Here is a 15,604-nt window from a genome sequence, read left to right on the forward strand (position 1 = left end):
GGGACAATGAATTCACGGTGTTCTTATTTCAATTTCCAGGAGTGTATTTCAAACAATTTCTGCTCGTTATTCTGACGATCTAACGCGCCGCTTAGACAGAAGTAGGCGCGATATCCCTCAGGAGGACACCCAACTCTTCCGAACGAGAAAGTGATAACTGTAAACTGTAAAATTAGGAACATGGTATGTTGTAATATACAAAGTGCAAGAGGTCAAGGATGGCTGATGTGTGCAATTATTCCATTATAGACGGGGATGAAAGACAGGTTGTTTGGCGCGGCAGCTGGTACATTGTCAGTTGGATGGGAATTGAAAGTCACAGGAACACTGAAATAGCCATACTGTCTTTTTTGCTAACAAGAGCAGTACGGGATTAGTTGAGGTGATGTCTCGCTGCGGTCAGCATCTGCAGCACAGTTAGGCTTAAAAAGTGGTGCGTGCTTACCTCACCATGCGACCCCAGACGGTGATCGGTTTATGGAGTCACTCTGGCAGACAGGCGTGCAGCGGTGAAGTCATGATGTTAGCATCTCAGTGAGAGTGGTGTGGCACAGATGCACTCATGCAGTAGCAGAGTCGACGTGCGCAAGGTTGCGTACACTTTGTGATCAAAAGTATCCGGACACCTGGCTGATAATGACGTACAAGTTCGTGGCGCCCTCAGTCGGTAATGCTGGAAATCTGTATGTGTTGGCCCACCCTTAGCCTTGATGACAGCTTCCACTCACGCAGGCATACGTTCAGTCAGGTGCTCGAAAGTTTCTTGGAGTGCTGCACTGAGGAGAGGTATCGATATCGGTCGGTGAGGTCTGGCACTAAGTTGGCTTTCCAAAACATCCCAAAGGTGCTCTGTAGGATTCAGCTCAGGACTTAGTACAGGCCAGTCCACTACGAAGATTTTATTGTCATGTAACCACTCAGCCACAGTCCGTGGATTCTGAACAGGTGCTCGATCATGTTGAAAGATGCAACCACCATACTCGAATTGCTCTTCAACAGTGGGAAGCCAGAAGGCACTTAAAAGGTCAATGTAGGCCTGTGCTGTGATAGTGCCACGTAAAACAACAACGGGTACAAGGCCCTTACATGAAAAAATGACCACACCATAACATCACCGCCTCCGAATTTTACTGTTGACGCTACACACGCTGGCAGATGACGTTCACCGGGCATCCGCCGTACCCACACCCTGCCATCGGATTGCCACATTGTCTACCGTGATTCGTCACTCCACACAAGGTTTCTCCCCTGTCCAGTTGTCCAATGTTTGCGTTTCTTACACCAAGCAAGGCGTCGTTTGGCATTTACCGGCGTGATGTGTGGTTTATGAGCAGCCGCCCGACCATGAAATCCAAGTTTTCTCACCTCCCGCCTATCTGTCACAGCACTTGCAGTGGATCCTGATGCAGTTTGCCATTCCTGTGTGACGGTTTGGATAGATGCATGCCTATTGTACATTACGACCCTCTTTGACTGTCGGCGGTCACTGTCACTCAACAGACGAGGTCTGCCTGTACGCTTTTGTTCTGTTCGTGTCTCTTTATTTTTGCACTTCACTATCGCATCGGAAAACAGTGGACCTAGGAATGTTTAGGAGTGTGGGAATCTCGCGTACTGACGTATGACACAAGTTACACCCAATCACCTGACTACATTCGAAGTCCGTGAGTTCCGCGGAGCGCCCCATTCTGCTTTCTCACGACGTCTAATGACTGAGGTCGCTGACATGGAGTACCTGGCAGTACGTGGCGGCACAATGCACCTAATATGAAAAAAACCGTATATTTTTGAGAGTGTTCGGATACTTTTGATCACATATTGCAGCATCTATACAGTGAGTGACCCCCAGGTGCGAACCCCATGAAGGCTCAGACACGCCACCTGAAGTAGGTACTTGTCAGCCAGCAAACGATCCCCAGCTGGAAGGCTGCCATTCTTTTCCAGACAGCGTCAGGCATAGGCGCAGCCTACAGTTTCGCATGCCACGGAGGCAGCATCTACGTAGTAGCCGCATGTTGGAGCACCCACAGTGGGTCGATAACTGTCGCGGAGTACATCTCGGAAGTGATGGCAGACAGTGACAGCACTTATAGCTGCGGCGTGCAGTGTTTATGGTCACTCGTCTGACCATGTTTTCACAGGACATAATTTCTAAACACATAGGTCCTGGAAGCGGTGTAGACCAAATACGTATGTGGTGTAATCCCAGTCGGCCCTGCGACAGTCTGATCCCTCACACTATGCTTCGGCGACTATATCCCAGCCCTATCAACACTATCAAGGCTGTATGTGAGGTAATCACCCTTGCTCTAGTGCGAGGGTGGTGCCTTCAGTCACAGCAACTGTGTACCATGTTTCCGCCACACAATTTTCTCTGTAATGTATTTCCCATATTCCACTCCTAATGCGCAACTTTACCTGCATCTACTATGCCTCCAAGTATGAGTTCCAAAAGGTTCCAGTACGTTTTTACTCATAAGAAAGTCAATATATTGAATACATCGGTCACTTTCCACGCATAACTTCAATATTTTACTTGACGTACTGTCTCCTAGTGCGTACGTTTTTTACCGGTATTCATCACTGATTATCATATTTATCGTCATGTTCTGCAGTCACGGGTTTTAAGACCATTCATGGCCCTAACAAGCTGCTTTTAAGCCTCTTGTTTTACTGCACACTACTAACATCCCGAAAAATCCCCTGTGAAGTCCAGGTGGGTCGTTTTATTAACCACCCCACCGAAAAACCTCGATATGCGAAAAGGAGGCGATATATATGTCTGTCCTTCTTATAAATCTTGGTATATCAGGGTATTCCTCACCCTTAAAAGACTGTTACCCCTTCTTGTGTCTTATCAATTTAATCCAAGTTTAATTCAACGGCAATGGTACTCGTATTTCTGCACTGGTTTTAATCTACCTAGTGCTACCTGTTGGCTTGATAACAACAAGGTCTCCGTCTTACTTACACTGACCCACATTTGCAGCTTGCTACATCGTGCCATCTGTTCTTTCCACGCTTAATTAAAATTCTGTAGGCTTTATAATTCGCTTACATATATTTCTCCTCCACGTTTTTCTTACTTTCGCACACAAGGACTAACCCATCTGTTCAGGTGAGAGCTAGTTAATGTCATCATCGGGAATTTAATTCCATTGAGACATACTAAGTACGATGGCACGCAGAAAGGGAATACCTCCTAATTTTTTATGTGAAAACTCTTAAAACATTTTAAATTTAACGAACGTTGTTAGCTTTCCCTATATGTATTATTCATGTCTTCATATTTATTTCTCAACATTGTCATCCTGGTGACGAAGACGTTGCTCCCAACAAGAGACCAGTTTGTTTATACCGTCACTAAAGAATGTTTGACATCGTTGAAGAAGCCACAACCTAACCTGTGCTTGCATCGCTTCACCACTATCGAACTGAAGTTCTCGAAGGCGTTCTTTAAGTTTTAGAAACAAATGACAATCGGATGGGGCAAAGCCTATACTGTATGGTGGATGATCAATGACACTGAACCCAAGACATCAGATTGTTGCAGATGTTGCAGGGCTCGAGTGTGAACTGGTATTTGTCACGCTGAACAAGAGGGTGCTCCAAGTCTGGAGGAACGCTTCAAATTTGAAACTCGGTTAAAGCACGCCATTTCGTAAGCAACGACATATGTTACAGGCTACAATTTGGAAGTCTCTAGCGGCAGAGAGCTGCACATACCTAGACATATTAACAACTTAAGTTTTATTTTTAAAAAAAACTTTAAGCGTTTCACATTAAAAACTCGGAGACATTACTTTCAGCGTGCCATTGTGTTTATTGGGGAAGAAGAGAATCTGATAAATCCAGGATGTAGTGATCACTGCACAGATGTTTCTTAACCGAGCGGTACGGTCGATTTGCAGGAACCTCACCAGATCCACGTTGAGGAGGTCAATATAGAGTCTCACTTTCAGCTGGTCACCAGGGGGCGGCAGTGCGCGATCGTAGTTCTTGAACAAGGCAGACCGCACTGCCGCTATCTGGGACGCGGAAGCCGAAACCGCTTCCACCGCACGCCGTTCACCTGTCGAGGAAGGAGTATCATGCACTGCTGCGTAAAACATCCCAACAGATGACATCAATAAGATTAACACATACATAAGCAACTGAGGTGGTGTAACGATTTCTGCAAATCATAACGCGAGGAAGGTGTTACAAAAATGAAGAACACAGAAATAGCACCTAAATTATTTGATAAATGCTACCTAGAGCAACAGAAACAAATTACATCTGTTTACATTTAGAGCAATATAAATAGAAAAAAACACACTTGTGGCTCCGTGTATGGAGTAGGATAAAAATGGTCAATGGACCTTTTGAAACTGACGGAAAACAAAGAGAGAAAATTAATGTTTGACGTCCTGCCACAGATTAATTGATCAAAAACATGACAATGGTTGGTACTGAACACTATTGGGGAAAGAGATCAAAATGTCATTTTCTAATCAACGCTCTCGGAAATTAACTTACAAGATGTAGGGAAAACAAGAAAAGTGTACATACGGATAGCTGGACAATGATTTCAACACTATTGCTACCTAGCATTCGAGCTTATCTATGACCCCACATCTCTCACTGGATTAGAGTTTGTTACATGTGTGTCTTTATGAGCACCTTGTAGTTGGTGATCAAACTAAAGTTTGTTGGAATAAAATTTTTTGCAATACAGTGAATGCTCGTAAACAGTTGTAGTTTGTTCGTGAAGCTATGTTAAAGAATGTCAGCATGAAACGAGGATATGTTCGTGCTGATCACTCTGATTTACTGTGTAGTATTGTTGTAATGGAACAAACCTCAGGTAGTGCAACAACCGCACAAAGTTGCCACTAATAATCTGATGCCGAGAATTTGATATTTACACTACTTACCAGTATTTTCACTGTTGTTGTCAGTCAGAGGGAGTTTATCTTGACTTAATGTTGAACTTCGAGAAGCGTGTTCGTTTGGGACCTGAAGAGTCCGGTGAATGCCATTCTAGAAATTACTGCTCGAACCTAGCCAGTTAAGAGTTTTATCTGTAGTAAACACTAATATCATTAAATGTGGCAAAGATATCTACTGCAAGTATCGCCCGTATAATATTCTGCTTGTCATAAAATATGTGAGGTGCAGATGTCAAATAGATCAGCTTATCCTAAATCTATTTATGATACTGTTAAAAGATCTCCTAAGGTAAAATGTGTTAACGATAGTGATAACATTACATATCTCATCGACAGTAGCTGATTTAGTACCACCATCTGTACCGCTTGTTGCTATCTGTTATTACGCTCGTTAAAAGTGAGTAACGAAATTTTACACATTAGTCGTCAACTAAAGAAGTCGAATTGCGCACAGCACCGAGTCCAAATGTATCTCTATGCTTGCTACAGATAAAATATTGTTTCAGTCATGACCCAGAGCTTTGATAAACAGAAAACTTTATATAACTAGCCAAGATACTGTTAAGAAATTCATTTTGCCGGCCGGGGTGGCCGTGCGGTTCTAGGTGCTACAGTCTGGAACCGCGAGACCGCAACGGTCGCAGGTTCGAATCCGGCCTCGGGCATGGATGTGTGTGATGTCCTTAGGTTAGTTAGGTTTAAGTAGTTCCAGGAGACTGATGACCTCAGAAGTGGAGTCCCATAGTGCTCATAGCCATTTGAACCATTTTTTGAACTTCATTTTTCTGTAACTAGTTTCGACTATTGCCTAATCATCTGGCAGACTTTAAAGCATTAATCAGAGTAAAGCCTACGTATCTGTAGGTACAAACTGTGTTATTTTAACACCTAATGTTTTAGAAGCAAGTGATCGCCCCTTTTGTTCCACAACATTAACTACAAATTCGGCAACTTTTTGTGAATATGGATACCTGGCATAAATTTTGATTTAAGCTTTAACGTTTTCCAGATAATGAGACATTAGCAAAAACAAACAAAAAGACCCAGTAAAGTGCAAGTATGTCATTAACAAAATAAGTAAAAGTTTTATGTGGGGAAATTTATAATTTCGAACGTGTAGTTATTGAAATGTTCTGGAAATACGTTTGTCAGTTGTATCCTCATCAACAGGGACACCGGGTTTCAACTTAACAAGGCCTGGAAACCATTATTAAACACCATCAAAGAGCCACGGCACGAGCGGACGCGAGATCCTTCCGCCACGGCAGACAGAGATGAACTGCGCCTACCACCGGGCGTTGCTGCAGCTACCCCCACCCATCCCGCGCGTGGCGCCCCGCCGGCCGTCCGCGCCGGGGTACGACTCGGGACCCCGCGGACATAAATACCACGGACACAGCGCCCGCTGATCATTCCATCAGCACCACCTAAGAACCTTGGATACAGCACTTTTTTTTTTTTTTTTTTTTTTTTTTGGTCATCAGTCTACTGACTGGTTTGATGCGGCCCGCCACGAATTCCTTTCCTGTGCTAACCTCATCATCTCAGAGTAGCACTTGCAACCTACGTCCTCAATTATTTGCTTGACGTATTCCAATCTCTGTCTTCCTCTACAGTTTTTGCCCTCTACAGCTCCCTCTAGTACCATGAAAATCATTCCCTCATGTCTTAGCAGATGTCCTATCATCCTGTCCCTTCTCCTTATCAGTGTTTTCCACATATTCCTCTCCTCTCCGATTCTGCGTAGAACCTCCTCATTCCTTACCTTATCAGTCCACATAATTTTCAACATTCGTCTATAGCACCACATCTCAAATGCTTCGATTCTCTTCCGTTCCGGTTTTCTCACAGTCCATGTTTCACTACCATACAATGCTGTACGCCAGACGTACATCCTCAGAAATTTCTTCCTCAAATTAAGGCCGGTATTTGATATTAGTAGACTTCTCTTGGCCAGAAATGCCTTTTTTTTGCCATAGCGAGTCTGCTTTTGATGTCCTTCTTGCTCCGTCCGTCATTGGTTATTTTACTGCCTAGGTAGCAAAATTCCTTAACTTCATTGACTTCGTGACCATCAATCCTGATGTTAAGTTTCTCGCTGTTCTCATTTCTACTACTTCTCATGACCTTCGTCTTTTTCCGATTTACTCTCAAACCATACTGTGTAGTCATTAGACTGTGCATTCCGTTCAGCAGATCATTTAATTCTTCTTCACTTTCACTCAGGATAGCAATGTCATCAGCGAATCGTATCATTGATATCCTTTCATCTCGTATTTTAATTCCACTCCTGAAGCTTTATTTTATTTCCATCATTGCTTCCTCAATGTACAGATTGAAGAGTAGGGGCGAAAGGCCACAGCCTTGTCTTACACCCCTCTTAATACGAGCACTTCGTTCTTGATCGTCCACTCTTATTATTCCCTCTTGGTTGTTGTACATATTGTATATGACCCGTCTCTCCCTATAGCTTACCCCTACTTTTTCCAGAATCTCGAACAGCTTGCACCATTTTATATTGCCGAACGCTTTTTCCAGGTCGACAAATCCTATGAAAGTGTTTTGATTTTTCTTTAGCCTTGCTTCCATTATTAGCAGTAACGTCAGAATTGCCTCTCTCGTCCCATTACTTTCCCTAAAGCCAAACATCGTCACCTAACGCGTTCTCAATTTTCTTTTACATTCTTCTGTATATTATTCTTGTAAGCAGCTTCGATGCATGAGCTGTTAAGCTGATTGTGCGGTAATTCTCGCACTTGTCAGCTCTTGCCGTCTTCGGAATTGTATGGATGATGCTTTTCCGAAAGTCAGATGGTATGTCGCCAGACTCATATATTCTACACACCAACGTGAATAGTCGTTTTGTTGCCACTTCCCCCAATGATTTTAGAAATTCTGATGGAATGTTAAAAAAAAGGTTCAAATGGCCCTGAGCACTATTGGACTCAACTGCTAAGGTCATAAGTCTCCTAGAACTTAGAACTACTCTTAAACCTAACTAACCTAAGGACATCACACACATCCATCCGAAGCAGGATTCGAACCTGCGACCGCAGCGCTCGCGCGGTTCCAAACTGTAGCGCCTAGAACCGCACGGCCAGATGGAATGTTCTCCATCGCTTCTGCCTTATTTGACCGTAAGTCCTCCAAAGCTCTTTTAAATTCCGATTCTAATACTGGATCCCCTATCTCTTCTAAATAGACTCCTGTTTCTTCTTCTATCACATCAGACAAATCTTCACCCTCATAGAGGCTTTCAATGTATTCTTTCCACCTATCTGCTCTCTGCTCTGCATTTAGCAGTGGAATTCCCGTTGCACTCTTAATGTTACCACCGTTGCTTTTAATGTCACCAAAGGTTGTTTTGACTTTCCTGTATGCTGAGTCTGTCCTTCCGACAATCATATCTTTTTCGATGTATTCACATTTTTCCTGCAGCCATTTCGTCTTAGCTTCTCTGCACTTCCTGTTTATTTCATTCCTCAGCGACATGTATTTCTGTATTCCTAATTTTCCCAGAACATGTTTGTACTTCCTCCTTTCATCAATCAACTGAAGCATTTCTTCTGTTACCCATGGTTTCTTCGCAGCTACCTTCTTTGTACCTATGTTTTCCTTTCCAACTTCTGTGATGACCCTTTTTAGAGATGTCCATTCCTCTTCAACTCTACTGCCTACTGCGTTATTCCTTACTGCTGTATCTATAGCGTTAGAGAACTTCAAACGTATCTCGTCATTCCTTACTACCTCCGTATCCCACTTTTTTGCGTATTGATTCTTCCTGACTAATGTCTTGAACTTCAGCCTACTCTTTATCACTACTATATTGGATCTGAGTCCATATTTGCTCCTGGGTACGCCTTACTGTCCAGTATTTGATTTCGGAATCTCTGTCTGACCATGATGTAATCTAATTGAAATCTTCCCGTATCTCCCGGCCTTTTCCAAGTATACCTCCTCCTCTTGTGATTCTTGAACAGGGTATTCGCTATTACTAACTGAAACTCGTTACAGAACTCAATTAGTCTTTCTCCTCTTTCATTCGTTGTCCCAAGCCCATATTCTCCTGTAACCTTTTCTTCTACTCCTTCCCCTACAACTGCATTCCAGTCGCCCATGAATATCAGATTTTCATCCCCCTTTACATACTGCATTACCCTTTCAATATCCTCATACAATTTCCCTATCTGTTCATCTTCAGCTTGCGACGTCGGCATGTATACCTGAACTATCGTTGTCGGTGTTGGTCTGCTGTCGATTCTGATTAGAACAACCCGGTCACTGAACTGTTCACAGTAACACACCCTCTGCCCTACCTTCCTATTCATAACAAATCCTACACCTGTTGCACCATATTCTGCTTCTGTTGATATTACCCGATACTCATCTGACCAGAAATCCTTGTCTTCCTTCCACTTCACTTCACTGACCCCTAGTATATCTAGATTGAGCCTTTGCATTCCCCTTTTCAGATTTTCTAGTTTCCCTACCACGTTCAAGCTTCTGACATTCCACGTCCCGACTCGTAGAACGTTAACCTTTCGTTGATTATTCAATCTTTTTCTCATGGTAACGTCCCCCTTGGCACTTCTCTCCAGGAGATCCGAATGGGGGACTATTCCGGAATCTTTTGCCAATGGAGAGATCATCATGATATTTCTTCAATTACAGGCCACATGTCCTGTGGATACACGTTACGTGTCTTTAATGCAGTGGTTTCCATTGTCTTCTGCATCCTCATGTCGTTGATCATTGCTGATTCTTCCGCCTTTAGGGGCAATTTCCCACCCCTAGGACAAGAGAGTGCCCTGAACCTCTATCCGCTCCTCTGCCCTCTTTGACATGGCCGTTGGCAGAATGAGGCTGACTTCTTATGCCGGAAGTCTTCGGTTGCCAATGCTGATTATTTATCAAAATTCAGGCAGTGGCGGGGATCGAAACCGGACCGAAGACGTTTTAACTATGAAACAAAGACGCTACCCCTAGACCACTTCGTCAATGGATACAGCACATTCGCCGGGAAAGGCTCAGATCAGATGTGTGTCTGTTACTGATGACTAGCTATTCACTTCACAATTTGTGGCGGCTAAGTCATCCTTCCAGAGAATGTGGATGACTGCAACTAAATGGTTTAAAAGCTGCACACAGATTATCTTAAATGGAGTTCAAGCATTAACTTATAGGAAATGGAGTATTTGTTTATTGAAAGAGTGGGTCAAGGCTTGACGTTATGTTTCGAACCAGTGAGGTCTGTGAAATCTTCTTAATATTTGGCAGTCATTATTAACAGTGATGGATCCAATAAAATCAAATTTAAGAACCACACTGACGAAGGCATACTAGCAACCAACACCTCCAAAATGCCTTCTCCATTGCCAGTAAGTTAATTTTAATTCTTTCTGTTACTTGGTATGTTTCTGCTCTGTACATTACTATACTTTCTACAATAGTTTAAATATCATAACTGCGTTTCTGATGTAATGTGTGTGTGTGTTCCATAAATCATTGACGTCATAATTAAGAGAACAGGAAAGTCAGTAAAAGTGGAGTAAAACTTCCGCTGTTAAATCCAGTAAAGAGAGCAGATAAGTGAAATGAATACATTGAAGGTCTCTACGAGGGGAGGAATTCCTCATAACGTGACAGAAGAAGAAACGAAAATAGTTTAAAAATAAACAGACTCCAGTTTTACAGTCAGTGTTTCAGAGAGTTTTGGAAGACTTTCTGTCCAATATAAGAGAAAGTGTAAACAATATTCATTCGAAATTTCTAAATCAAAACAAGTGTTATTCAACTTGGTGTGTAGAATCTGCCAGTCTGTTGTAAAATTATGTCCCACACAGTCCCGAAGGTATCGAAGATCGATAAGTGTGAGAGCTGTCACACAATAGTATTAACAGGTAATGTGTGCATGTTGATGATAAGATTAACATACAGAAAAACGGAAAACAAAATTCAGGATCTGTTCAACAATAAATAGTTTGGCTTTAGAAAAGGAAATGGCAACACAGATGGATTTCTGCCATTGAACTCGGTAACGGCTATGAAATTACAGTGACATTAAGCGACGAAGAAGTAGAGGAGTTAAGGAATAATGATGCCTTGGGAGTTAAATTACACAACGTGAAAGAAGAGAGTAGGGCATAAAAAGCAGACTAACACAGGCAAGAGATAATTCGTGCCAAGTAAAAGTCTGCTAGTATCAAATATTGGCCGTAATATGAGGAAAAAATGTATGAGACTGCATGTTTGGAGCGCATTACTGTATGGTAGTGAATCGTGGATTGAGTGGGCACCAGAAAAGAAGAGGATCGAAGCATTTGAACGGTGAAAATTGGGATGACTAGTATGAGGACATTCTCCACAGAAGAGGTGAAGAAAGAATTAAACGGAAATCACTGACAAGAAGAAGTTATTTGATGATGGGTCATGTTTTGAGACATCAGGAAATAACTTCCACGGTTCTGGATGGAGCTGCAGAGGGTAAGAAATTTTTTGAAAGAGAGAGAGAGACAGGAATTAGTAAAACAAATACTTGAGAACTTATATTACGACTGCATCTCTGAGCTGAACAGGTTGACACAATAGCGGAATTTGTTGAGAACGTCATCATTCCGTCAGAAGACAAAAAGTCCATCCAGGGTCAGTACCTTTAGTGTGACTAGGAGAGAATATGATGTCTTTAAATTAGTTATCCACAGTTTATTTTACAGAATGAATTGTTGTTAACGTATGTTCATTATATTTCCAGTACATATAATTAGTGTCAATTTTTTAAATTACAGAGTGAAGCTACAATAAAATTTTCAGTTGTTATTCTTTTTTTTTCTTTAGGTTGTGGTTCCTGAGTGGCTGAACATTTGATAATGCCATGCTTAATTAGAATCCAAGTTAGAGATTTTACGTTGGTTAATATTTTTCTCCTATAAGATTTTAGAGCAGGCAACTTACTGCAGTTGTTAATCAAAGCCAAATTAATAAAGTACTGAGCTGTAGCTCTCGGTACCCTTTGTCTAATAATACCGTTATGACAAGAAATCGTATGGATATCTAACTATTAAAAATCATACAAATAATTAGTAGCTTCAGTGATAATTCAGCACAAAGATTCCAATTAATATCTGTGCGTTCTTGTGCCTCTCTCACTTTTAGGATTGAGATGATGCCACTGAAGTTAGTTATAGTTCACTGGTTGGAAGCAGTAAGATGGTCATTATCAGATGTCTGCCATTACAAGATGGCTGATTTCAAGGTTTCCTTCTTCCTAACGTGCTGCTTCCTGGACTCTGGTAGCCGCGCTGTCCCCGGACCGAATCCGCCCGGCGGATGTGGTTTTTAGAAGGTTTCCCACATCCTACTAGGTGAATACCGGGCTGGTCCCAACGTCCCGCCTCAGTTACACGACTCGCAGACATATGAAACACATTCACGCTACTTCACGACTTACACACGACGCCGACAGTTGGGGTACACTAATTCCGTCCCGGGCGGTATGGGGTGGCAGCAGGAAGGGCATCCGGCCACCCCTTAAAATTAACATTCCAAATCCGGTTAACCATGGCCGACCCTGAGTCACCGCGGGTCAAGGTGAAAGAGATAGAGAAATATTTCTAAAAAGTTTAGTTTTTATGATACGTAAGTGAAGGTAAAGTATATAAATGGTGCACGTGATGAACGATTCACAGTAATTTTGAGATGCATTCTGTCGGAATTTTAACAGTACACCTCCCGACGATCCACAGCGCCTCTTTTCTACCTTCTATCAGCGGAATCTGTGGAGGATCTCCATGGAATGTTTCGCACTTATTAAGAAAAAGTGAGAGAATATACCTTCCTCATTTGAGTCTACTCTGTCTTCTATTAATCGTACGTGGCAAGAGTTCCAATCTGACGAACATTCCTTAATGATCATTCGCAGTTGAATCTTGTAATACACTCCTGGAAATGGAAAAAAGAACACATTGACACCGGTGTGTCAGACCCACCATACTTGCTCCGGACACTGCGAGAGGGCTGTACAAGCAATGATCACACGCACGGCACAGCGGACACACCAGGAACCGCGGTGTTGGCCGTCGAATGGCGCTAGCTGCGCAGCATTTGTGCACCGCCGCCGTCAGTGTCAGCCAGTTTGCCGTGGCATACGGAGCTCCATCGCAGTCTTTAACACTGGTAGCATGCCGCGACAGCGTGGACGTGAACCGTATGTGCAGTTGACGGACTTTGAGCGAGGGCGTATAGTGGGCATGCGGGAGGCCGGGTGGACGTACCGCCGAATTGCTCAACACGTGGGGCGTGTGGTCTCCACAGTACATCGATGTTGTCGCCAGTGGTCGGCGGATGGTGCACGTGCCCGTCGACCTGGGACCGGACCGCAGCGACGCACGGATGCACGCCAAGACCGTAGGATCCTACGCAGTGCCGTAGGGGACCGCACCGCCACTTCCCAGCAAATTAGGGACACTGTTGCTCCTGGGGTATCGGCGAGGACCATTCGCAACAGTCTCCATGAAGCTGGGCTACAGTCCCGCACACCGTTAGGCCGTCTTCCGCTCACGCCCCAACATCGTGCAGCCCGCCTCCAGTGGTGTCGCGACTGGCGTGAATGGAGGGACGAATAGAGACGTGTCGTCTTCAGCGATGAGAGTCGCTTCTGCCTTGGTGCCAATGATGGTCGTATGCGTGTTTGGCGCCGTGCAGGTGAGCGCCACAATCAGGACTGCATACGACCGAGGCACACAGGGCCAACACCCGGCATCATGGTATGGGGAGCGATCTCCTACACTGGCCGTACACCACTGGTGATCGTCGAGGGGACACTGAATAGTGCACAGTACATCCAAACCGTCATCGAATCCATCGTTCTACCATTCCTAGACCGGCAAGGGAACTTGTTGTTCCAACAGGACAATGCACGTCCGCATGTATCCCGTGCCACCCAACGTGCTCTAGAAGGTGTAAGTCAACTACCCTGGCCAGCAAGATCTCCGGATCTGTCCCCCATTGAGCATGTGTGGGACTGGATGAAGCGTCGTCTCACGTGGTCTGCACGTCCAGCACGAACGCTGGTCCAACTGAGGCGCCAGGTGGAAATGGCATGGCAAGCCGTTCCACAGGACTACATCCAGCATCTCTTCGATCGTCTCCATGGGAGAATAGCAGCCTGCATTGCTGCGAAAGGTGGATATACACTGTACTAGTGCCAACATTCTGCATGCTCTGTTGCCTGTGTCTATGTGCCTGTGGTTCTGTCAGTGTGATCATGTGATGTATCTGACCCCAGGAATGTGTCAATAAAGTTTCCCCTTCCTGGGACAATGAATTCACGGTGTTCTTATTTCAATTTCCAGGAGTGTACATTTTCCGCGAGAGTGAACTACTTCTCTTTCACGATACTTCGAATTAATCGCATCCTGCCATCTGCTTTTGCTACAGGTAGTTTATATGTGGCTGTTCCACCTCAGGTCTTTCGTGAAGAATTCTCTTCGAATGATTACAGTACTCAATATTTCTAGCGAGTTGTAGTCTAGGTTGTAATAGAAAGGTAATAGGTAGATTGCTCAATACGTTACATTTTTGTATGTAGAGGGAAAACTGCCAATCCAATCACAGCACGAGATGGCAACCTTCTGAAGGTTTCCTGTATTTCGCTACATTTTCCTCGTGTCACGAGTTTCCTAGATGCAAAAATAAGCGAACGGCGACATGGGGCTAAAGCGTGTTTGTCGTGTTGCAGAAACAAAGTGTATATACTAAAAATTATATTTGTTTCTCGAATATGTTGCTTCATTGTCTCGGTAAAAAAGCTTGTACGAATCACTGACGCAGAAAAAACATTCTTACTCCTACCGGGAATATCACTTACAGACGCAGTGTTTTGATGTTTCGGACAGTTCGAGAAAACGTTGGAGATGTACTTTGCGCAAAGAACATTGTGTTTCGTGCAATATTTACTGTGAAAATTACGGCACGCCAACGAAACATTTATTGTAAATTACGCTAAATGCAAAACAGGTGTTTTGATAGTCCAACAGAGACCACACATCTGATTTTTCCCTGTAAGTCACATATTTTAAAGCTAGAGAGCATGGAAATATTGTCAACGAACCTCTACGTTTAAATATGGGATCACTATTTCACCGTAGGAGATCGATCTTCATACGTGAGGGTGGAAATGAAATTAAAAATCCCAAAACAGTATTGATAAATTTCACACTTTCCTGCCTCCGTGATTCTCATTGAACCGGATGCAGAGAAATCATACTTGATGATAAGAGATTTAGATAGAATTATGTAAATAGAGAAACAACGGAAGTTTAGAGAGGCAAATGAAATGGCAATTATCCAACATATGTACTTACATTCACGCAAACAACAAATCCTGGATGAGAACGAAGAAAGCAAATGTTAAGGCATCTCAAATCCAACAAGCCAGCTGTTAAAGAAAATTCAGGATGTCGCAGAAATAGCGTCTACAACATCTTACAATTTGTTGCATTAACCCAGTTTGTTAGTTAATGTCTTCGAGAGAATTTGAGAAGATGTAATCAAAATACGGTCAAGAGAATCAACTGAAAACTATACAAGTGTGGAGATAAAAGGTATGTTGAACATACTCTACATTTCTTCACATAAGATAGCAGATAGCCGAGTATTTAAAAAATGGGAAATTA

General features: G+C 43.3%; 1 protein-coding gene across 1 annotated transcript in view; it reads right to left on the bottom strand.

Moving 5' to 3' along the window:
* The window catches only part of LOC124612883 (neuronal acetylcholine receptor subunit alpha-3-like), a 140,069-nt gene that overhangs the window by 116,713 nt on the left and 7,752 nt on the right, over window positions 1–15,604 (bottom strand). The window contains exon 2 of the mRNA XM_047141332.1: window positions 3,921–4,072. Within this exon, the coding sequence (XP_046997288.1) occupies window positions 3,921–4,072 (152 nt within the window). The remainder of the gene's footprint in view (window positions 1–3,920; window positions 4,073–15,604) is intronic.

Source organism: Schistocerca americana, chromosome 4 (assembly GCF_021461395.2).
Source record: "Schistocerca americana isolate TAMUIC-IGC-003095 chromosome 4, iqSchAmer2.1, whole genome shotgun sequence".
NCBI lineage: Eukaryota > Metazoa > Arthropoda > Insecta > Orthoptera > Acrididae > Schistocerca > Schistocerca americana.